General features: G+C 57.0%; 1 protein-coding gene across 5 annotated transcripts in view; it reads left to right on the plus strand.

Annotated features, from left to right (window-relative positions):
• CELSR3 (cadherin EGF LAG seven-pass G-type receptor 3) overlaps window positions 1–22,610 on the plus strand; it is a gene marked incomplete at its 3' end in the record, with an annotated part of 31,116 nt that extends 8,506 nt beyond the window's left edge. Inside the window, exons 2-36 of one of the 5 annotated variants that reach the window (XM_079316674.1) lie at window positions 371–1,003; window positions 2,531–2,753; window positions 3,080–3,195; window positions 3,560–3,648; window positions 4,054–4,211; window positions 4,402–4,565; window positions 5,022–5,147; window positions 5,324–5,493; window positions 5,731–5,916; window positions 6,049–6,159; window positions 6,405–6,573; window positions 6,809–6,950; window positions 7,135–7,255; window positions 7,559–7,742; window positions 7,829–7,930; window positions 8,490–8,504; window positions 10,077–10,171; window positions 10,872–11,081; window positions 11,510–11,693; window positions 12,170–12,319; window positions 12,605–12,785; window positions 13,063–13,230; window positions 13,621–13,747; window positions 13,936–14,142; window positions 14,248–14,422; window positions 14,883–14,995; window positions 15,293–15,372; window positions 16,003–16,129; window positions 16,752–16,865; window positions 16,989–17,125; window positions 17,216–17,322; window positions 17,942–18,115; window positions 18,249–18,449; window positions 18,629–19,706; window positions 20,391–22,610. In XM_079316674.1, coding sequence (XP_079172800.1) covers window positions 371–1,003; window positions 2,531–2,753; window positions 3,080–3,195; window positions 3,560–3,648; window positions 4,054–4,211; window positions 4,402–4,565; window positions 5,022–5,147; window positions 5,324–5,493; window positions 5,731–5,916; window positions 6,049–6,159; window positions 6,405–6,573; window positions 6,809–6,950; window positions 7,135–7,255; window positions 7,559–7,742; window positions 7,829–7,930; window positions 8,490–8,504; window positions 10,077–10,171; window positions 10,872–11,081; window positions 11,510–11,693; window positions 12,170–12,319; window positions 12,605–12,785; window positions 13,063–13,230; window positions 13,621–13,747; window positions 13,936–14,142; window positions 14,248–14,422; window positions 14,883–14,995; window positions 15,293–15,372; window positions 16,003–16,129; window positions 16,752–16,865; window positions 16,989–17,125; window positions 17,216–17,322; window positions 17,942–18,115; window positions 18,249–18,449; window positions 18,629–19,706; window positions 20,391–20,415 — 6,362 coding nt within the window. Of the gene's footprint in view, window positions 1–370; window positions 1,004–2,530; window positions 2,754–3,079; window positions 3,196–3,559; window positions 3,649–4,053; window positions 4,212–4,401; window positions 4,566–5,021; window positions 5,148–5,323; window positions 5,494–5,730; window positions 5,917–6,048; window positions 6,160–6,404; window positions 6,574–6,808; window positions 6,951–7,134; window positions 7,256–7,558; window positions 7,743–7,828; window positions 7,931–8,489; window positions 8,505–10,076; window positions 10,172–10,871; window positions 11,082–11,509; window positions 11,694–12,169; window positions 12,320–12,604; window positions 12,786–13,062; window positions 13,231–13,620; window positions 13,748–13,935; window positions 14,143–14,247; window positions 14,423–14,882; window positions 14,996–15,292; window positions 15,373–16,002; window positions 16,130–16,751; window positions 16,866–16,988; window positions 17,126–17,215; window positions 17,323–17,941; window positions 18,116–18,248; window positions 18,450–18,628; window positions 19,711–20,390 lie in introns of those variants that run through there. The other 4 variants (XM_079316677.1, XM_079316675.1, XM_079316676.1 and 1 more) reach the window with 4 other exon arrangements.
• Between the last annotated feature and the right edge of the window lie 613 nt (window positions 22,611–23,223).

The raw sequence follows: 23,223 nt of genomic DNA on the forward strand, positions 1-23,223 counted from the left end.
CAGCAGGGAAGCAAAACACCCCAGGCCCTGGCATCAGCTCCTATGTTTGCCAAACCTCCTGCTGGGACTTCCTTCTGTTCCCGAGCACCTTTGTTCCTGAGAGCTCAGTTTGCTGCCGAGATCCAGGACAAGGAGAAAACCTGAGAGTTACTTCAGTGGAGAGCCTGAAAGGGGGGAGAAGGTGCAGCCACACCGGCCACTCCCTCTCCATCCCAGGTGGCCCCTGCTACGCTCTGGGGCTGTGGCTCCAGGCTTCCTTACCAAGGACTGGGGGCCAGACTGGGGTGCAGGGCTCTGCCCTGGGCTGGGGGGAAGGAGATGCTCCAAGCAGCAGGCAGAGAGCTGCAGCGTGTTCGTGTTGCCCCCACAGACGGGATCCACAGCGTGACAGCTCAGTGCGTGCTGCGGGTGATCATCATCACGGAGGACATGCTGGCCAACAGCATCACCGTGCGCCTGGAGAACATGTGGCAGGAGCGCTTCCTGTCCCCGCTGCTCTCCTCCTTCCTGGAGGGAGTGGCCACCGTGCTCGCGACGCCCAAGGAGGACATCTTCATCTTCAACATCCAGAACGACACGGACGTGGGCGGCACGGTGCTCAACGTCAGCTTCTCGGCGCTGGCGCCGCGGGGCGGGCGCTACTTCAGCTCGGAGGAGCTGCAGGAGCAGCTCTACATGAAGCGCATGGTGCTGACGGGCACCTCCATGCTGGAGGTGCTGCCCTTTGATGACAACGTGTGCCTGCGGGAGCCCTGCCAGAACTACATGAAGTGCATCTCGGTGCTCAAGTTCGACAGCTCCGCCCCGTTCATCGCCTCCCACTCCACGCTCTTCCGGCCCATCCACCCCATTGCGGGCCTGCGGTGCCGCTGTCCGCAGGGCTTCACCGGGGACTACTGCGAGACGGAGATCAACCTGTGCTACTCCAACCCCTGCCTCAACGGGGGCATCTGCACCCGCAGGGAGGGCGGCTACACCTGCGTCTGCCGGCAGCACTTCAGCGGTGAGCTGGGCTGGGCCCTGGGACGCGCGTGGGGTGTCACCATGGCAGGTGCCCTTCCCGACAGGGCAGCGGGTGCCAGAGCCTCGCCGTGCCTGCACAGGCCCGGCTCTGCTCCCAGCTCTGCTCCCAGCTCTCTGTGTTTCCATGGTGCTGCATGTGCAGGGCTGAGGTTGCCATAGAAATCTGTTTTGTACAGAGTTGGCGTGGAGGACTCCTGGGGACCCTGGCCATCACTTTCCAACCCTTCTTACAGAGCAGGAGGACTAAACTAGACTCTGCTAGGCTCGGGCATAGGAGGTTTTTCGGCTGTGCCTTGTGCTGGGAAGGGTGATGGGCTCTGGGACCATCAGAGTCCATCTGCTGGTTTCAGCCTGAGCCAGCCTTCAGCTGGTCTGGCAGAGGTGTGGGGCCACACCAGCCCCATGTGCAGTGGCTAAGCTGCAGCCCACCCAGAACAGAAGGACAGGCTGGGCCCAGGTGCTCCACCAGGCAGGATCTGATCCAGGCAAATCTGGTCCTAGCTGGGGGGGCTGGCAGGGGAATTCACAGTCCAGCCAGTGTCTTATTGCCACAAGTTCTCAACAGATTGTGGAGAACTGGCAACTGGGAGATGAGGGAGGTGGCCTCTGGCTACTGAGGAGGGATCCCCTGGCTTACTCTCGCTGCCGGGAGGGAGCATGGCAGCAGATGGCTGCCTGCAGCTCTTCTGTAGGTGGCTCCTGGTGAGATAAGCAGAGGCAGTGGTAATTAACCTCCAGCATTTGAAGTGTGAACAGCCATTAGCAGAAGGGTTAATGAGCTCATTTGCCTGTCACTTCATGCTGTCTCCTCATCCTCCTTGTGTATCACGGAGCAAGTAATGGGAGCAGGGCCTGGGGCGTAGGACTTCAGCTGAATGGTTCTCTGAGTTCTATGGGGACAGCACAGGAAAAGGGGCTGACAGATGCCCTGCACTGTTGACCTGGCGTGGGGCATCCCTGTTACCCATGCCAGCAAGGTGCCAGGGTATTGGTTGTTCCCCATGTGGCTCCCATTTGCGTGCAGTGTTTGGAAGCTCCTGGTGCCATGGGTGCTACTTCTATAGCTATTGACAGCACTGGCCTGTCCCTGCACTTCAGAGACAGGACTGAGATGCTTGTCCCAGGTGTGTGTGATGGCAGAGCCCAAGGAGGCACCCTCAGCATTACCAGGACTTCCCTGGTTTGCTTCTCCATTCTGAGGACTGTGCAGCAGCCCAGCTGTGGCCAGTGCCCTCCTGTCGCATTCCCATGCTGGATTGGATCCAAAGTTGCCCCTTCAGCCAGACCTGGCATCACACCCAGCGCAGCGGCTCGTGCTGGGCTGGCAGTGGTTGCTCACTGGCTACTATGGGGAATACCTGGCTAACGCTTGGGTTGCCATACCTTCCCTGGCCCCCGGCTGCTCCGCGGCTGCCCTGTCCTGCAGGCTGAGGTCTGGCGTTCCCAGGACAAGGAGCACGCAGGTGCTGCCGTGTGCGCGTCCCGAGCTGTGGCCTTGCTCCTGCAGGCGAGAACTGTGAGGTGGACAGCCGTGCGGGGCGCTGCGTGCCCGGCGTGTGCCGCAACGGCGGCACCTGCACCGACGGCGCCGACGGCGGCTTCCGCTGCCAGTGCCCGGCCGGCGGCTTCGAGGCGCCCTTCTGCCAGGTGTCCACGCGCTCCTTCCCGCCGCGCTCCTTCGTCATGTTCCGCGGCCTGCGCCAGCGCTTCCACCTCACCCTCTCCCTCTCGTGAGTTCTCTCTTTGCTCCGCTGCTCGCCCTTGCTTCACCTGGCCCTGCTCTGGTGGCTCTTGTGCTGGGCCAATCCAGGAACTGCCTGATGTTACACAGACCCCTGTGTTTCTGGCTTTGCTTCCCCACGGGGCTGCCCTGGCACTTTAGCCAAAGGGCTCTGAATCTGCACTGCCATCAGCTCATCCCTTCCTGCAGCTCTCTGCCCCCATGCTCGGGTCTCAGTGTCCCTGTGCTGGGGTGCTGGTGCATGCCACGGGAGAGAGGGGGTCTCCACATGCTCCTTGCACACACCCTGTCCTCCCTCTTCCTTACCTGCCCCAGGTTCAGCACTGTGGAGCCCGGCGGCCTCCTGCTCTACAACGGGCGTTTGAATGAGAGGCACGACTTCCTGGCAGTGGAGATCATCCAGGGGCAGGTCCAGCTGAAATATTCCACAGGTACACTTGACCCTGCTGTTGTGGGATTTGTGTCAGGGGAGCTGTGAGAAGGCCTGTGCTGAGTGGGGAGAGAAGAGTGCTGCCCTGGGTGGAACCTGTGCTAAGGGAAGCAGGGTTAAAAAGTGTTGATGGGCTTCAGTGGATAGCACAGGAAATGAGTTGTGTGGAGCAGGACTCTCCTTGGGTTTAGGAGTGCAATTTGACAGCAAACCCTTTTGGTGTCTCTGCTGCTGTTCTGTCCTGTTGTGCCACTCTGAGCTTCACAAGTCCATCAGCAGCACGGTGGGTTGGTGCCTTGGGAGGGGTGGGAATGTCTGAAGGCTGCCTGGCTTCCCTCAGCCTGCCATCATCCCTGTCTCCTCAGGAGAGTCCAGCACAGTAGTGAGCCCCTACCTGCCGGGGGGAGTGAGTGATGGGCAGTGGCACACGCTGCAGCTTCGCTACTACAACAAGGTACGTGTGCCCCAGCTGTCCCCAGCACTCATGGCTCACTCTCCCCATAAGTGAGTGCTTCTGGCTCTCCTGTTCTCTGGCCCTGTCCCATGGCAGGGGCTCTGGAGGAAAGGTAGAAGAGGTTTTCAGCCCTTAGGGATGGATGCAGTGGAGCAGACAGCTGGGTACAGGAACAGATTGGCACTCAGGACCTCATTTGGAGGCTGCAGGAGTGTGCTCCATGCAGTGTCCTTGCCCATGTCCCTCTCTGGTGCTGCATGCTGGGCTTGGCCAGAGGTTTCCCTCCTGCACTGCTCACACCTCCAGGAGCACAGCTGTGCTCAGGCCTTTCCTTGCTGTTGTATGAACCCTTGTGTACTTGGGTCTGTTGTGTGTGTGCTGCTGATACCTTTCATTTGCTTTCAGCCCAAGGTCAGCACCTTGGGCGTGGTGCAGGGCCCCTCCAAGGACAAGGTGGCCATCTTGACAATAGATGAATGTGATGCTTCAGTGGCCCTGCAGTTTGGCAGTGAGATTGGAAACTATTCCTGTGCTGCAGAAGGTGTGCAGACCAGCTCAAAAAAGTGAGTTCCTTGGAACTGCTGTGGTGGGGCAAGGTGGTCTCCGGAGGGAGCCAGGCTTTCCCATCCAGGACTTTGGCTGTGTGTGCCTAATCCTCAGGATGTCTGCTTCCCAGCCCTGTGCACTGGGGAGCTGGCTGGGTCAGTGTGAGGCCGCTGTACCTCTTAAAGCCTTGGACTTCTGATCCTGCAGGTCCCTGGACCTCACAGGTCCCTTGCTCCTTGGAGGGGTCCCTAACCTGCCAGAAAACTTCCCCATCACTCACAGGGACTTTGTGGGATGCATGAGAGACCTGTTCATCGACAGCAAACGCATCGACCTGGCATCCTACATTGCTAACAACGGAACTACTGCAGGTACCAGTGCCTCTGCTCCTGCCAGCCTTCCCAGGGAATGGATTCTCCTTCTCCACAGCAGTCCTGCTGGGCTGTGACAGCATCACAGCACCACAGCTGTGCAGATTCTCACTGGAGAACAAGGCCTTCAGGCCACTCTAAATGATCCAATGCCCACCTCAGCTAATGTTCTGGGAATGTCCCCAATCCCAAGTGCAGAGCCTGTTGAGCTGGCTGACATGGGAGGTGCTAGATCATCAGTCCAGTATCATGCAGCATCTTTGTTCTGGCGTAAGGAGCACCAACAGCCTTAACCCCCATTCCTGAGTAGGCAGGGTCTGTGTGGAGACACTGAGCAGCAGGCATTGTCCCTCTGACAGCCAGGGAAAAGGCCAGCAGACAGTGTGTCTTTCCATGTGGGCTGGGGGAAGGCAGTGAGCTGGTTGAGGCTGATACACGTGGCTTTGATACCTCCAGGTTGTCATGCCAAGCACACGTTCTGTGACTCCAGCCCCTGCAAGAATGGTGGCACCTGCTCTGTCAGCTGGGGGACCTACTCCTGCCTCTGTCCTGTTGGCTTTGGGGGCAAAGACTGCCGCCATGGTGAGTGAGTGGGCACTGCTGGGCACTGGCAGGGTTGATATGTGCAAGGCTGTGCTGGTGTTGCTGTGGAAGCAGAGTAATGGATCCATATGAGAGGAACTAACTCTGTTGTCCCTTCATCTAGTGTTCCCTGTGAGGTGCCCTTTCCTTCTCCTCACCTCCATTTTCCTTTCCAGCCATGCACCATGCCCACTATTTTCAGGGCAACAGTGTCCTGACCTGGGACTTCAAGGCAGACGTGAAGATCTCGGTGCCGTGGTACCTGGGGCTGGCGTTTCGGACACGCCAGCAGGATGGGGTGCTTCTGCAGGCCCATGCAGGCCAGTACACCACCCTGCTCTGCCAGGTATGGCCACGGCCTCAACCACAGCACCATGGCCCAGCCTCTGCTGCTGTCTGCCCTGGGAGAGCATGGGGACCTTGTTGTCCCTGCTGCCTCCATCCCAAGCAGAGAGTAGTTGAGGGGAGAGGCATCTAGCAGGGGTGGATTTCCCTCCCCATGCTTTGATGGAGGGTAGGCTGGAAGCAGCCAGAGCTGATGAGGTCTTTGCTCACTGCTGGCATTGCTGTTCCCTTTCTGCAGCTGGCTGGGGGCCTGCTCTCCTTCATGGTGAGCAGGGGGTCGGGGCGCAGCACCAGCCTCCTCCTGGACCAGCTGCAGCTCAGTGATGGGAAATGGCACGACCTCCAGCTGGAGCTGCGGGATGTCCACAGTGGGAGGGACTCACGCTACGTCATCACCCTCACCCTGGACTTTGGGCTCTACCAGGTAGGTGCTGCTGAACACCCTGGAACCAGGACAGGAACTGTGGGGGATGCTTGGCAAACACAAGTGGAGCTGTGCTTCTGCACCCCTGGGACAGGGCGGGTGCCCATTGCTTCGTGTTGCTCCCTTCTGCAGGACACAGTGGTTGTGGGAAATGAGCTGCATGGCCTGAAGGTGAAACACCTGCATGTGGGGGGAGTCCTGGGCTCTGGCGAGGTGCAGAATGGGCTGAGGGGCTGCATACAGGTGAGTCCATTGCTCTGAGCCTTCCCTTTTCAGCAGATCAGTTAACGTGGAAAGTTGGAAACACAAGTCTAGCAGCTGCTGCCAGCATCCATCCTGCTGGTGTCACTCTCCCTCTGGGCATTCAGTGCTCGGGGTATCAAAATAGGGAGGATGGGGAGTGGCTGCTGCTGGGGTTTGTGGAAGGCAGAACTGGAGCCTCATGTGTCTGTCCTAGCTTCACTGTGAGTTTGTCACCTGCACTGCAGGGTGTGCGGCTGGGTGACAGCGTCACTGGGATCGTGCTGCCCAAGCCTAACCATGCCCTGCGGGTGGAGGCTGGCTGCAGTGTGCCGAGCCCCTGCGACTCCAACCCCTGCCCAGCCAACAGCATCTGCAAGGACGAGTGGCAGAGCTACTCCTGTGTTTGCCAGCCAGGTAGGACCTACAGCATCCTGCCACTCCTCTGCTCTTCATGCCTGCTTATGTTTTCCTCTCCCTGCTGTGACCACTCTCCTGTCCATGCCTTGGGCAAGTCACATCCATCAGACACTCACCAATTTTTGTGGAGGGCAGAATCCCTCCTGAGCCCCCTGAATTCACTCCTCGGTACGCTGGCACCTCTCAGGGAGAAGGTATTTGCTTTACCTGGTGGTCTCTGTCCACACCTCAGGGTACTACGGAGGGGACTGTGTGGATGTGTGTCATCTCAACCCCTGCAAGAACAAGTCGGTGTGCCGTCGCAAGCCAGGCTCGCGCCTGGGCTACGTGTGCGAGTGCACTGGGAACTTCTTTGGGCAGTACTGCGAGCACAGGTGAGATACAGGGCATGACCATGGCCTTTGAGCCTGGCTCCGTCCTGGCCTCTCATCCTGGATGTGTAACCAGGAACTTCTCAGTGCCACCTTCCTCCTTGGGGCTGCTGAGCAGCTGGACTGGTGGCAGAACAAGGCTGGGGAAATTTGGTTGTTGCAATATCAAAGCTGTTTCTCTCCCTAGGATAGACCAGCAGTGTCCAAAGGGCTGGTGGGGAAACCCCACCTGTGGGCCCTGTAACTGTGATGTGAACAAGGGCTTTGACCCCGACTGCAATAAAACCAACGGGCAGTGCCACTGCAAGGTGAGGAGCAGCTGTGCCAACTGACCCTGGCTTTCCTGAAACCCTGCTTGTTCTTGTTGCTGTTCCTTGTCCCCCCACAAAGGCCTGGCAGTTGCCCAGGCCCAGCTTTGTGTGTCCAAATCTGGGCTAGATCCCTGTTCAGCTGTTCTGTACAGCCTTCCTGGCCCCAGCACGGTGATGATGGGGGCAGTGGGGTGTTTGAAAATCAGGAAAGCCATGGCCTTCTCTGGCTCCAGGGATTCCCCAGCCAGCCTCAGCTGCTGTCCCATTGTGCTCTCTGTGACTGTCCCCATCTCTTGCCAGGACTTCCACTACCGCCTCAGAGGCAGTGACAGCTGCCTGCCCTGTGACTGCTACCCCGTGGGCTCCACCTCACGCTCCTGTGACAGGGAGTCTGGCCGGTGCCACTGCCGGCCCGGGGTCATTGGCCGCCAGTGCAACAGCTGTGACAGCCCATTCGCCGAGGTGACGCCCAGCGGCTGCCAGGGTCAGTGTGGGCACACCAGTGTGGGCAGCTGCTGCCTCGGGGCTTGCTGGCAGTGGCCTGGCCCTGTCACCTGTGTGTCTCCACAGTGCTCTATGACGGCTGCCCCAAAAGCCTGAAGGCGGGTGTGTGGTGGCCCCAGACCAAGTTTGGCTTCTCGGCTGCAGTGCTGTGTCCCAAAGGCTCCTTGGGTGAGTGGGGGATATGATGGAGAGGGGAGGGGCCACCCTGGCTGTCCTGTGGCAGCCCTGGCAATATCATTCTGTTCTTGCACTACCCCAGTCACGTTCAGCTGGGCTGGAAGTTTGGGAGAAGGAAGTTGGAAGAGAAAATACCACAGCCTGGGGAAGAGCAGAGAGCAGAGGGTGCTGGCCGTAGGACTGGGGTTGGGTAAAAGCTATGGAGTGTAAGACCCATCACCCAGCCATGGGGCTGTGCTCTTCCCTCAGTCTTGGTCCCCATCTTCTTCCTGCTGCTTTTTGGGTTCACCAGGCTTGAGGCTGAGGTCAGGCCTGGCATAGCACCTGCAGTGCCTTGCTGTGGCTCCACCAGCCCCATCCCTACAAGGGAAGCAAAGCTGTTGTCAGTGACAGAAAAGCTGTCAGCTGGGTGTGTGGGAGCGTAGGGCAGTGCGAGCCCCAGGGGACAATACAAACCCTGTCCTTCCCCAGCCGTTCGCCCTGGAGGAGGCAGGTTTGGCTCCTAATTGTTGTCGCTTCTCTCCCCGGTTCTCTCGCCCTCCGTGCACAGGCTTGAGGGGTGCAGGTAAGGTTGTTCCCATCTCCTTCTCCCTGTGCTGTAAGGGCTGCACCACATGGCTTTCCCTCCCTGCTTCCTGCCTGACACTCTGCACACCCCTGCGATTTCCCCACTGCTTCTGGAGCTGCCAAGGCTTTCCCAATGCTTTGCCTGGTCTCACCGCTCTTGCACAGTGTTCCCTGCTCCCAGCTCACTAACCAGCACAAGCTCAGCTGCAGCTGCATGCAGCCCTTGCCACCCTCTGTGCTGAGCCTGCAGTGGGGGCTCTGGGCAGCTCTGTGCTCTGCTCCCTGGCTGGGATGGATGCTGGCTCTCCTGGATGGCTCTCGCTTGCTTAGGCTGGGCGGGGAAGGAGCTGATGGTGAACAGTGGATGATGAGGCCAGGGAAGAACGGCCATGGGGTGGAAGAAGGGGAAGCTATTCAAGTAGAGGATAGTAGGATGGGAGCAGGAACTGATGGGCAGGCACAGCACAAGGTCCTGTTCCTTCTGCCTGGCTGGCAAGTGAAGGCACAGGGACCAGGGGGTCAGATCCTGCCCAGATCTGCATCTGAGTCAGTATCTGTTCTGTGCAAGGGGAATGCCATCAGTATGGAGACTTCTTGTTCTTCCTGCTCCCTGCTGCAATGACACTGGTCCCTGTGCTTCTGCAGCTCAGAGAAGGGTGGCTGGGAGGATGCCAAGAGCTGGAGGTGGTAGAAGGGGGTGTGCTTGTCCCTGGGGCTTTTCTGAGCAGCAGCCTGAGTCTGCTCTAAGCTTTCTCTCCCAGCCATGGGCACTGGGTGGGCTCCTGTGCCCTGATGCTGTCCACAGTCCTGCTGGGTACACTGGTTGCCTGGTTTCTCTTGCTCAAAGTGTTTGTGGTGTTCCAAGTGTTTCAGCTGGGAACACTTTTCTCCATGTTGGCTTTAGCAGCATTTTTGGTGGTGGTTCACATCTTATCCCATTCAGTTTTAGAAACTCTCTTGCAGTACACAAGTGTTTGGGCTCCAACCAGGGACTGGGGACTGGCGCTGGATACTGAACCCATACTGCTGGATCCTCCACACTGGGTCCACCATCCACTCCTCCATCCCCCTTGGCTGAGGGGCTCATCTCAGGGGCTGATTTTCCAGTCCAATAGCCGGGGTGTTGTGCTCCTGGGGTGGCTTTGCCCTGTAGAGGGAGCAGGACCTCAGCAGGTGTTGCAGGCTGTCAGCTGGGGCATGCCTAGAGCTGCTTGGGCTTCTGTAGCTGGGGTTGGATGTGCCTAAGGAGATAGTCATGTCCCTCTAGGCTTTTCCAGCCTGGATCCTGCCAAGTCAGTCCTTTTTGCAATCCTGTGTGATGGCACCTGGCATGCAGCCCCAAAACACACATAGGCACCCAGCTTCTGGAGGGAGAGGATGGCAGCAGCTTGCTGCAGTATTACAAACCAAGGGTAGAATGCACTGGTGCAAAGCATGATAATGGCCCTGGGGTGTTACAGGCCCTCACTTGTCAGTGCTACTCTTTGGGATTAGCTGGTGCAGAGGATCCCTGCAGGGCAGCCATGTCTCCTGTGCTGAATTTTCAACAAGCCCTTCCTCCTTGTTTTAGGTGCAGCCATCAGACACTGTGATGAGGAGAAGGGCTGGCTGGAGCCAGATCTCTTCAACTGCACTTCACCTGCCTTCAAGGAGCTGTCTGTGCTGGTAATCCTCTCAACTCTGCAGCCCTGACAGGGCAGGAGCCCTCTGAACAAGGGCTCACAGCCAGAATTCAAAGCACTCAGCTCTACAAGAGTGCCTGGGGTACAAGAGGGCCCTGCCACAGTGCTCAGTGCCTTTCTCTTCTCATTTCCTTCCCCCAAATCCCTCCTGTGGAAGCAGTGGTCTGAGCTTAAGTTCATATGGCTTCATTTAATCTGTGTCCCCCTCAGAAATTACTTGTGTCCTGCCAGAGTGTTTGAGGGCAAAATAAATAACCTTGAGCAGGGCTGAGTGGTTTGAAGCTGGTGGGTTGTCTGCTCCATGAGATGTCTGTAGCCTACTGATTTTGTCAGAGGCAAATTCCTTTGAAATATCCAGGCAAATTATTCAACACTCCCATGTCATCTAGGCTGAATTGAAACTGAAGCCAGGAGAGTTTCCAGGGAAGTATTTCCAGGGCCCTGTCCTTTCATCTCCTTGGCCTCTGTCATGTATGTCACTGGCTTAGCCAGGCCAGTGCAGACCCTGGTGTGTTGCTGGAGGCTGGTTGTCTGCCAAATGTTCTCCCTGTTCTAGTCACCACCATTGTGAGTGTCCATGTGGCTTCAAAAGTAGCCTGTGTCCAGCAGGGCCTGCAGCATCCCAGCTTCCTGGTAAGGAACCTGCTGTATTGCTTAACCCTCTCTTTTCTCCCTTCTGACAGCTAGAGGGCTTGGAGAAGAACAAGACAGAGCTGAACACAATTGAAGCCAAGAAGCTGGCGCACCGGCTGCGGGCTGTGACAGACCACATGGAGCACTACTTTGGCAACGACGTGCACATTGCCTTCCGCCTGCTGTCCCGCCTCATGGCCTTCGAGAGCCAGCAGCGCGGCTTCGGCCTGACGGCCACGCAGGACGCCCACTTCAACGAGGTCAGTCCTTCCCCACACACAGCGCTTCTCTTGCTGCTTCCCTTAGCAGCCCCCTGTGTTTCTGAGGGGATTGAGGATGGGGTGGGACCCTGTCAGGAGCACTGGGCTCCTCAGTCCTTGCCTGCAGTGTGGGAAGCAAGGCCTGCGTGGTCAGGGCTGGAGTAAAGAGTGGTTGGGGAGAGGCAGAGAATGGGGTTTGCTCAGCCTGGAAAGGCAAAGGGAGGCCTTACTGCTGCTGGCAGTCCCTCAGGGTAAGGCTGCAGGAAAGATGTCACTGGTTGGTGAGAATTGAGGATGAGGGCCCATCATATTAGAAAGTACCTCTCTCCCCAGAGCCCTTGTGCAGAGAGCACAGTGCTGCAGTTGGGGGTGGTCAGGGGAGGCCCAAAGGCCATGCTCACCCTCTGTCCTGCCATGTCTCCATTCAGAACCTGCTGCGAGCAGGCAGCTCTGTGCTGGCGCCCGAGAACCGGGAGCACTGGGCCATGCTGCCGCACGGGGAGCACGGCAGCGCCAGCCTCATGGAGCAGCTGCACGACTACTCGGGCACGCTGGCCAGCAACATGAAACTCACCTACCTCAACCCCGTCGGCGTCGTCACCCCCAACATCAGTGAGTAGGAGCTGGCTGGGGTGGGCCAGAGACACTCCTCCATCATGCCTTGTTCCCTCTCATCTCCCTGCATTCAAGGAGTGTGCTGGTAATGTCCTTGATGGCTCTCTCCAACATGGGGAGGCATTTGTGAGAGATGTGCTGGTCCCATCCTTGCCTGGACTAGCTGACCTCCAAGAGCTAGCAGAGCCAGGAGTGTGCTGTCTGCTCCCAGTTACTTTCCAGTCCCTGCTGAAAAAGCAGCTGGCCTTGGTGGCAGGAGTAGTCTGCACTACGGCAGAGCAAGGATCTAGGCTGAGAAGGAGCACTGTGGGTACTGAGATTTTGTGTCATGCCTGAATAGGGGTCATAACCCCAACCCAACCTGTGGCTGGTATGGTCCCTTTGCCAAGGATTTGAATCCTGGGATGCTCTGGAGCAGTTGCTGTCCAGGTGTCCATCCTAGAGCTGGCTTTCACTGCCTTGCTCCCCCGCAGTGCTGAGCATCGATCGCATGGAGAACCACTCGCACATCCGCCGGCGCTACCCTCGCTACCACAGCAGCCTGTTCCGGGGCCAGCCTGCCTGGGACCCCCACACACACGTGGTGCTGCCCCTGTCGGTGCTGAGCCCTCCCAGAGCCGAAGGTGAGCACACGAGCATCCCTCGAGAAACAACATGGGTGGGAACAGCCGGCAGGAAAGATGGAGAATCATAAAAGGGTTTGGATTGCAATGGACCTTTAGAAGCCATTTAGTTTGCATATACCCTACTGAGACATGGCTCTGTCAGAGGTCCAAGAGCCAACCCTGAGGGCCTTAGCTTTACACTTCACCACATCCAAAGGCTCCTGGATGTGTTTGTGTGTGTGGGTGTTTATGTGTGTGTGTGTATGTGTGTGTGTGCACTCACCACCCCCTTGTGTGCCCCAGCTGTCCCCACAGCAGTGCCCACGCTGGCTGGGGGTGAAGGGAACTACACTGTGGAGAGCTCCTCACCGAGGCAGGCGCTGCCAGAGCCCGAGCCTGCTCTCACTGTGGTCATCCTCATCATGTACCGCACCCTTGGGGGCCTGCTGCCTGCGCGCTACCACGTGGATCGCCGCAGTGTCAGGTACACTCTCCTGCCCTTTGCCCCCACAGGCACCAGTGCAGAGGGGCTGGCTGGACTCTGTTCTCTTCCCTCTGGCAGTTGCCAGGTGTGTTTGCAATGGCAAGGGTTGGATTCCCAGCCTTGGTGCTGCTCTGTGCCACATTTCCCAGGCCCATGCTGTAGACTGGGCAGAGCTCTTCCTTCTGAGATGTCAGAGCAGGACACCTGAGAGGTCTCTGGGGCTCTGCAGCTGCCATGCACAGTGACAGTGATGGTAAAGCTCTGTTGCTCTTTGCAGGCTCCCCAAGAATCCTGTGATGAACTCCCCCATTGTGAGTGTGTCTGTGTTCAGCAATCACACATTCCTGCAAGGACCCCTGGACACCCCTCTTGTGCTGGAATTTTACCTGCTGGAGACAGCTAACAGGAGCAAACCTCTCTGTGTCCAGTGGAACCACTCCAACCCGTGAGTTGAGCATGACCGGGCCACTCTCTTTGAGCTGCTTTCCCCACACACCTCCTCATTCCCCAAGTTTCCCTGTGCAAGTTTTCACCCACTCCCATGGGATTTGTTCCTTTTGGGAGGGCACAGTAGGGCTATAAAATAATTTCATTTGGAAAAGACCTTTAAAATCACTGAGTCCAACCACTAACCCAGCACTGCCAAGTCCATCACTAACCCATTTCCCTCAGTGACACATCCACACTCTGTCTCCCGTGTTCCAGCTTTAGGAGCACAGTTGTATTTGCTGGCAGAAGAGCCATGTCAGTCACCCCTCTTCTCTGGGGTTCCTGCCTCCCACACACATCTGTGTGTCTTCTCTCCTAAGTGCACTCTGCTTTTTGGTGGCTGCAGGACCAACCCCTCTGGCTTCTGGACAGCCAGGGACTGCGAGCTTGTGTACCGAAACACCACCCATGTCCACTGCCAGTGCTCCCAGTTTGGCACCTTTGGGGTTTTGATGGACAGCTCACACCGAGAGGTAACCTCAGCCTGTGGGGCTGTGGGTGGTAGTGGGGACTGTTAGCAGCTGGGTCCTAGTACAGTCAGAAAATGTCCTGGGCACAGGCAAAAAGTTCCTTGTGGGACACAAATACAGTTTGAGAGTCTGCAAGCTTCCTGTGTTTGGCCCTAACACTGCTATTTGCCTTTGGTTCTCTGCTGCTGCAGCAACTGGAAGGTGATCTGGAGACATTGGCAATTGTCACCTATTCCTTGGTGTCTCTCTCCTTGGTGTTTCTGCTACTGACCTTCTCCTTTCTGACCTGCCTCAAAGGCCTTAAGTCCAACACACGTGGCATCCACTCCAACATATCAGTCACCCTCTTCTTCTCTGAGCTGCTCTTTCTCCTGGGTATCAACCGCACTGAGAACCAGGTCTGTGGGCTTGAACAAGCTCGCGCATGGGTGTGAGGCTGGGCTGTGGATGATGCCATTAGCTGTGGCACAGTGGAACCATCTCTGTTACTTTTGTCTCCCCAGTTTCTCTGCACTGTGATTGCCATCCTCCTCCACTGCTTCTTCCTGTCCACCTTTGCCTGGCTCTTCGTCCAGGGCCTCCACATCTACCGCATGCAGACCGAAGCCCGCAACGTCAACTTCGGGGCCATGCGCTTCTACTACGCCATCGGCTGGGGAGTGCCTGCCATCATCACTGGTACGAGCTGCCTCTGCTGCAGCCATGCCCCCACCAGCCATGCTGCTGCTCAGCAGTCTCCTGACCACCTTGTCTTGCCCAGCTCATCCGGTGTGGAGAGCTGAGGGTAGGCTTGCCATGGTGAGCAGTGCTGTGGTGGTCAGGGGACCACACATCAAGGGATATCATCTTGTCTCTTAAGGAGAAGGAATTTCTCAGCCCATCTCTTCAGGTCTTCTAGTTTAAGTGTCTTGGTTTCCCAAGCCTGCATACTTGGATGACCTGTTGCTGAGGAAAAGGAAATAAAGTCCCTGTTGCTGAGTCTTGCTGACTCCTTCCCCCTGTGGTGGGGAAGCCTATGCACAGGGCAAGGGGTAGGGAGAAAGCCCCTTCATGCTGACAGTATTGGCATGGATTAGATGTGGTTTGGGCAAGTCCAAGGCTGTTGGCTCTGGGCCTCCCCTCTCCCTTTCTCCTGCAGGGCTGGCCGTTGGCCTGGATCCTGAGGGCTACGGGAACCCCGACTTCTGCTGGATTTCCATTCATGATAAGCTGGTCTGGAGCTTTGCAGGCCCCATTACTGTCGTCATTGTGGTAAAACCCTGTCCTGTTTCACCCACAACCCTCTCCTGCCTCCCTTCTCTGCACCATGGGCACTCACTCTTCCCTGGCTGCCCAGTGCCTGCCCCATTCTCTGTGTCCCTCTCCCTCAGTTAGAGGCCCTCTTTTTGTCCCTCCTCACTCTAGCCAAACCTGGGGGAGACCATGGCTCGGGCATGAAGGGGAAAGGAGGGGATGTTTGCAGGGCCTGGCAAACCTGGAGTCTGCACTGGGGAGGTCAGGTCAGAGCCAGCCCTTGGCACAGCCTCTAATCAGTGCCAACACTTTCAGATGAATGGGGTCATGTTCCTGCTTGTGGCCAAGATGTCCTGTTCCCCAGGCCAAAAGGAGACCAAGAAGAAATCAGTTCTGTGAGTATTAGTGGCCAAACTCCCAGCAGAACTCTGGCATTTAGTGGTTTCTAGCATTTTTAGTGACCATCTTCCCCCTTCTACCATCATAGAGGGCTCTTCTGTGCATCAGTGTCAGCCTTGCAGCCACTCTCCTTTCCCACACCTGCCACCACATTAATCCTTCCTAAACTTTATCCTTTCTTGTTCCTACATCCCCATCTCCACACTGGTCTCCCAACTGGTCCCCTTTCACTACCTGCCCTCACAGCCACCTCTTGTGTCTGTTGGATTCAGCACTCAGTCCTTGTCAGCTATGAGCACCTGCTTCTTCCTCTCCTACATGCTCCTGAGACCTTTCCCCACTCCCTCCTGAGCCAGCCCTGGAGCATGGCTGAGCTCTCTGTGGCTCGAAATGACCTGTGTCATTTGGGCCCCTGTGTTTGCCATGTGTGATCCAGAAGTGAAGGCCTGGGAGTTAGGGGGAGCTGGGCCACTCTCAGGGATGTGCCTGCAGTGCTGGGCACAGCAGGGAGGTCTGTGCAGGAGCTTTCCCCTCTGGATCTCTGTGAGCAAAGCTGTAGATTAACAGTACGCACTAACCTCTGGGTGTGTGTCTGTGTCCCTGTCTGTCTGTCTCTCTCTCTCCAGCATGACGTTACGGAGCTCCTTTGTTCTGCTTCTAGTTATTAGCACTACCTGGCTCTTTGGCCTCTTGGCTGTCAACAACAGTGTCCTGGCTTTCCACTACTTCTACACTGTCCTCTGCAGCCTCCAGGTAACTGCCTGGCCTCTGCTGGGGAGGGCACGGGTCAGCCCACGAGAGCATCCCTGTGGTCTCCACAGCCATCTGTGGAGAGTGGGTGCCCTGTGCTGAGCTCCCAACGTCTCACTGAGCTCCCTGTCTCTTCTGCTGTCACCTCTGTGGCACTGAGTGACTCCTGCCACTCCTTGCTGCTGTGCCTGTGGTGACCAGTCACACAGAGCAGGAGGTGGCTGCAAGGCATTTGGTTCAGAGGTAACATCCAAGGGAGGGAAGGCACCTCCATGTTCTGAGGGGGCAGAGTAAGAGAATGTGATGGAGGTGTTGGACACCCAAAATATGATCCATGGCAGCACTCTGTCAACCTTCTCCCACCAGTGGGGCTGATGTTGCTGCAGGGGACCCTGCCATTTGCTCCTTGGCCACTGCCAGACTTGTGGACACCTCACCCATTCCTCCCTCATCCATGGCCACTATGGGTGTTAGCTCTCAGTAGTACTGGGGGGTTTTTGGTGCATTGCAGTCCAGTGGCCACACTGGACTCTGGAGGAGCCAGGGACTGTCCCACTGCTGGCACTGTGAGCAAGCAGGTCAGCTGGCAGTGAAGGGCTGTCTCTCATGGCATCTCTCCCCACAGGGCCTGGCAGTGCTGGTTCTGTTCTGTGTACTGAATGAGGAGGTGTGGGAGGCATGGAAGCTGGCCTGCCTCAGCAAGAAGGGGCAGAGTGAGGAGGCCACAAGGAGCACACAGGTGGGCGAGAGCAGAACAGCCAGGGTTCTGGGCTCAGGCTGCATGTCTGGGACAGGGATATCCCCACTTTCCCTGGGGATGGCAACTGCTTAACAGGGCACACGCCCTCTCCATGCTCCCTAGGGCCCCAATGCCTACAACAACACTGCACTGTTTGAGGAGAGCGGGCTCATCCGCATCACCCTGGGGGCCTCCACGGTGTCCTCGGTGAGCAGCGTGCGCTCTGCCCGCACCCACTCCAGCCAGAGAGCTTACCTCAGGTAGGGAGCAGCCAGGCTTCTGGGGGTCAGCAGTGCCTGGGCAGAGCCAGAGGCTCCTGCCACTGACAGTTTGAGCCTCCTCTCTTTCAGAGACAACGTGGCAGCGCGTCAGGGCTCGGCCCTGGATCACAGCCTGTTGGCTCACGCCGGCCCCACGGACATCGACATGGCAATGTTCCACCGTGATGCTGGGGGAGGTAAGCCTCAGTCCTGTTCCTGGGTTTGGGAAGTTTTTCCTGGTGCAGGCTCTGGCTGTGTGGTGACATCTTTCACCCCGTGTTCAGCTGTGACTTCCAAACACATGGTAGATAGGAAGGAGAGGCAGCTATTGTGTCATTTAGCACAGCCTCCTCCTGGACAGATCACACAGGGCATAGCCAGTCCACAAGGGATAGAAATGGGGGAGTCAGCAAGAGCTGTGGGATCTCTGGGGACACTGGGCTCTCCAGTACAACACAGACATTTGACTCACTGGAGCTAGACCAGCTGTGGCTGGGCTGTGGGACAGGCAAGCAGAGGCCAAGGGATGTGGGTTTACTCAGCCTGGAAGAGGAGGCACAGGAGATTTTAAAGCTATTTGCAGCTGCCTTACAGGAAGGTGCAATGAGATGGAGCTGGCCTCCTCTCACAGGTACCTGGTGATAGGGTCAGGGGAGCTGGCACAGGATGCTGCTGAGGGAGGGACAACAACGGGTAAGGCACTCTCATGAGTGTGGGGTTGTTCAGCCTGGGGTGGTTCTGCATTCCTGGTGCTGTCAGCAGGAACTTCTCCCACCTTCATTCCGAATGTCTCCCTGACACACCATGTTCCTACAGACCAGGACTCGGACTCGGACAGTGACCTGTCTCTGGATGAGGAGCGCAGCCTCTCCATCCCATCCTCGGAGAGCGAGGAGAACGTGCGCCTGCGGGGCCGCTTCCAGCGCCAGCTCAAGCGGGCAGCACACAGCGAGCGCCTCCTCTCCAACCCTGCCAACACCACTCCCAAAGGCAAGTCCTGGGGCTCTGGCAGGGAGAAAAATGAGCTCAGCTCCCTGGGCTCAGGCTATGTCTTGTGATGGCTCAGTTGCGGCTCATGAAAATCTTCTCTCCCTCTTCTCTGGCTTGCTATGTCCTTCATCAGATGTGGATGGCAATGACCTCATGTCATACTGGCCAGCTCTGGGCGAGTGCGAGGTTCACCCCTGCTCCCTGCAGAAATGGGGCTCTGAGCGGAAGCTGGGATTTGATGTCAATAAGGATGCGGCCAACAATAATCAGCCAGACCTGGCTTTGACCAGTGGGGATGAGAACTCCCTCACCCAGACCCAACGGCAGAGAAAAGGTAACAATTTGGAGCAAACAGGCAAGGGTGGCCTTGCCTGTCTCAGGTTGACGTGACATTGAAAGCTCAGCATCCGATCTGTGTGGCCATGCCCTTGGGCTGGCATGGCTAATCTCCTTGGTTTTCCTGCTCTTCTTGCTGTTGTGCAAATATTTGATTTCACTTTCTGTCCGGTGCAGGGATTTTGAAGAACCGCCTCCAGTACCCTCCAACTCTCCAGGGCTTGCCGTCCGTTGGCAGAATGACCAATGAGCTGACGTGGTACAAGACATCCACCCTGGGTCACAGGGCTGTCCCTGCTGCCTCCTATGGCAGGATCTACTCTGGGGCTGGCAGTCTGTCACAGCCAGCCAGCCGCTACTCGTCCCGGGAGCAGCTGGACATGCTGATGAGGAGACAGATGTCTCGGGAGCAGCTGAGCAGGCACCACTCAGGAGAGTGCTTGGAAGCTGTGCCCAGTCTGCATGGGTCCAGAGAGGAGCTGGATACTATCCCCAGCAGGCATGGGTCTACTGAACACCTGGAAAGTATCCCAAGCAGACATGCATCTAGGGAAAACTTGGATCTACTCACTACTAGACCCAGTCAGAGAGATCATGGGAACACGCTGCCCCGGAGGCAGGGCTCCAGAGACTGCCTTGACACATTACCCTGCAGATTTGGGTCAAGAGAGCAGCTAGACTGTGGGCCTGTAAGAGAAGTCTCTAGAGAGTGGCTAAACACATTGCCAAGCAGGCAAGTATCCAGAGACCGAATAGACATGTTGCCAAGTCGGGATACTTCTCGAGAGCAATTGGATTTACTTTCTAGAAAACAGCCTTCAAGGGACCTGCTAGCATCAGCTAGACAAGCTTCAAGGGAGCAGCTGGACTTTTTGTCTAGAAGATCTAATTCCAGAGAGCCTCTGGACACAGTGCCTAGCAGGCAGCCCTCGCAGGACAACCTGGGGAGTCTCTCTCGGAGGCAGCTGTCCAGGGAAAGCCTAGAACCGCTGTCAAGGAGACAGCCTTCTAGGGAGAACCTGGAGGCTATTCCCAGCCAACATCCTTCCACTGAACAGTTAGATATCCTTTCTTCCATCCTTGCTTCTTTTAACTCTTCCATCCTGTCCTCGGTGCAATCTTCCAGCACACCTTCAGGCCCCCAGACCACCGCCACCCTCTCTGCCATGCAGACCTCAACGCCCTCTGCAGTGTGTCCCTCAACACCTCACTCCGCCACCTCCCACAGCATTTCAGAGCTGTCACCAGACTCAGAGTAAGTGTGTTCCTTCCTTCCTTCCTCAGTCAAGTCTTGTTCAGGTGATCTTGTGCATTGTTCACCTGCCTGGCTTCTTGCCAAAGGGGTTTAGTTTGGAGGGAGAGGGCTGTGTAAGAGTGAGTTCCCTGGGTGAGTGGCGGGTGTCTCCTGGTCCTGAATAGTGACTGAGCAGGGACAAGCCTCAGGTTTGACATCTCCAGATGTTTGTAGTGCAGCACAAGCAGAAGCCTCTGTGTATGTGAGTCTGTCCTCATGATGATGGCCCTTGCTTGTGGCCTGTGGGTACTCAGGGAAGATGCTCTGTGCAGCTAGGCTGGCCTCCTGGCTGATGCCTTGGTCAGTGCTGCCTCTAAGTCCCAGTGGATGTATGCAAGGGCCAGGGTGGCTGGAGAGGAGGGAGCCCAAATCCTAGAGAAGCCCTGTCTTCCCCAGCCACATTTCTCCCCAGGCACCCTGTTCCAGTATGTCACTTCTTTCCCTCTAGTTCTGGTCCCTGCTAGTACTGATCCCACTCCATCCCATCCCTCCTTCCTTCTTCCCTAATCTCAGGGATTCAGAGATAGTTCCTGCCCTGAGACAGGAGAGGTTTTCTGCCCTGTCCCATTTGGCATAGTGGGGAAAGGATGCTGGAGCCCAGGAGAGATGCCATGGTTTAACACTGTTTTTCTTTCCTCTGAAAAGAATGAGAAACGATGGCCATTCCTGAGGGGCTGAAACTGATCCCAAGAGAGATGGAAGAAGCAGGGCCCTTCACCAGGCACTGCCAGCTGAGGTTTGGTATCCCCACGGAGCAGGGGCCGGAACTGATGCTTGTGAGAGGCCCTGCCCTGTGGGCTGAGGGGCCAGACGCCCACACCACGCACTGCCAGGAGCCTCCAGGCTCCCAGCTGCCACCATGCTCTCTGTCACCTGCCTGGTGTGGCAGGTAGTACTGGGCGAGGGTGGCATCTCCGATCCCCTGGGGCCAAGCTCTTTCTCTGCAAGCTGTTTGTGTGTGGGGTGTGCCTGTGTGTGTCTGAAGGGTGGGCAGTGGCAGGGGGATAGAAGTGGAGCCTACAATATGGGGGCAGGGAGGGTTTTCTATCCTTTTGTATCTTTGTAATCAAAGAGATGAGAAATTTCTATGGTTATTTTTACGGATGGTCTGTTCCCGGGACCTGGAGCATTTGTTTCACCAACAGCCCCTTTCCAGTTTCCCTGGGGCTACTAGAACCACAACCCCAGTGGACTGGAGAAACAGTGCCAGGCAGTCCTTAAGGCTTTGCTGGCACTACTTTGTCCTATCCCCACTGCGGGCAGCTGGCCCTGTTGCCCCCACCCTCCCACTGTGTAGCTCCAAACATCTCTTCCTGCCTGGTGCTCCTCAACCCCCTGAAGCCAGGCCTCCCTCTGCCCTGCTGTGGGACCACCCTTTGGGGCTCCCTCTGTCTGTGAGTTGGGGCTGTGTGCCAGCGAGAGCACGTCTGAATGGGCAGCAAATTTGGCACTAGGAACCTCCTGGGAAGGAGACGAGCTCTGCTGTGCAGTCCTGTCCTGTGCCAGGCTGGTCCCACTCATCAGTGCTCAGCAAGTGAGCACTGTGTTTTTACCCACTGGGTGTTGTGCTCTTTAACTTGCATGTTACAGAACAAACCTCTGTTGGTTTGTGGATCTGGTAAAGGAGCTGGATGACCCTTGCCCTGCTTTACAGCAGGCTCAGGTTTTCCAGAGCCAGTCCTCACTCTGCAAAGGACTAATGTCCACAGGAGCATGATGTGGCTCTGGTTTCAGGGTCCAGCATTGCCCACAGAAGTTGTATCTAGCTGGTTCCCTGGGGGCTCTGTGTATACCTATTCTTCCCTCAGTAGGAGAGGACCCCGGCTCAGAGTGGCCTGAATTTTGGAAGATGGGAAATAAACAACACTTTGCCCTCTCTGGAAATTCAGGCTACAGATGGTGTCTCTGCTCAGGCTGGGGCTGTGCTGTGAGATGGCACTCCTCTGTGCCTACCTCAGCCTCAGGCCAGGGCACTCAGCTCAGCGGGGCCAGCATGTTCCCTTTCACCCCATGGTGCTCTCGGGGCTGCTCTTTACTGCCTTACTTCCACACTGCCGTGGCATTGTACTGTAGCCCAGCCTGACATGTTTACAGGTGCTGCCATCCTCATGCCTCTAGGGAAGCCAAGGCCTCTTGGCTGCCTCCCTGAGTCATTGGGGACAGTATGGAGGAAACAGAAGGGCTGGTGATTGGGGGTGCCCTGGGTCCCCAGCACAGCCCTGATGAGGCAGGCTCACTGTCATCCTTTTCCCAGGGATGAGGAGAGAAAGGCCTGCTGACATGTTTACATGCCATTTGGGACCAGTGTGCAGAGGGAAAGCCTGCTGGCTCCACATGCTGGGAACAGCCAGGCACCTCCATGCTGCCCATCTTTGCCTTTGGAAACAAGCTCGTTTACAAGTTTCTCTCCGGCTGTGCAGTGCCAGCACCAGAGTCCTGGGATCCTGTCCCTGCTGCACTGTAGCACCCATATTTCTGCCAAGTTGGGCACAGGGCTCTTTATTACGCTGCTGCCAGATGGAGAGCAAGTGTCAAGTGCCAAAAAGAAGAGAGCAGCAGAGCTGGTGGCCATCCCTGCAGAGCTGGTGGCCACCCGTGCAGAGCTGGGCCAGTGGAGAAGCAGGAATCTGCTTCTTGCAGACCAGTCTGCAGCTTGGTCCCTGATTGTAGTGCTGTGACCTGGGCTCTGGGGAGCATCCTCCTTGAGTTTGGACTTTTTCCTTTGGGGGATTTGGTCAGGGTGTTTTTTCCTCTCTGTCTCCTGACTCTGTTGGCGGGGAGTGGGGAGATGCCTATAACCCCCCCTTTTGGCTGTGTACAAGTGTATCATGGAAGCGCCAGATTTGGAAATAAAAGTCTATAAAATGGTGCTGGCCTCTGTGCTGTCTCTCCCTCTGCTGGGGTTCTGTGGCAGGGGGTCGAGGTGATGTTGGGAGGGGGTTTGGGCAGGAGCTCACAGATGGTTCCTAGGCTGCCTGGGAGTCACTGTGGCCTGGGGCAAGCTTACCGGGGGATGGAGGCCAGGCTAATTCTCCATTTTCCAAAGGCTGCATTACCTGAGCAGGGTCAAGCTGAGGCTGCCAGCAAGGAGAAGGAAGTGTGGGGAGGGGAGGCTGATATCCTGGTGCCCTCCGTCCCTCCCCTTTTGTTGAAGAGGAAATAGCAGGTGGGCAAAGAGCAGCATTGATACACAGCGCCCTGAGCAAGGGTCACCATCAATTGTTATCCCTCTGTCCCTTGGGGCTCTGTCACCTGGGCTGATGGGGGCTGAGTTCAGGGCAGCCTTCAGGAGTCGTGCTAGCAGTGCTAGGAGCTGTGGTCGTGTCCAGCTAGCTAGTGGGGCTGGAGTGCTGAGGAGAGGCCACAGGCAGAGTGACCAGCCTGGAGTGCAGGAAGGAATGGCACGGGTGGGGACAGGGAGCAGTGATAAGGAGGCAATAAATGACACGGGGTGCTATTTGCTTCCAAGCAGGAGCCC

Source organism: Erithacus rubecula (genome assembly GCF_903797595.1).
Source record: "Erithacus rubecula genome assembly, chromosome: 13".
Taxonomy (NCBI): domain Eukaryota; kingdom Metazoa; phylum Chordata; class Aves; order Passeriformes; family Muscicapidae; genus Erithacus; species Erithacus rubecula.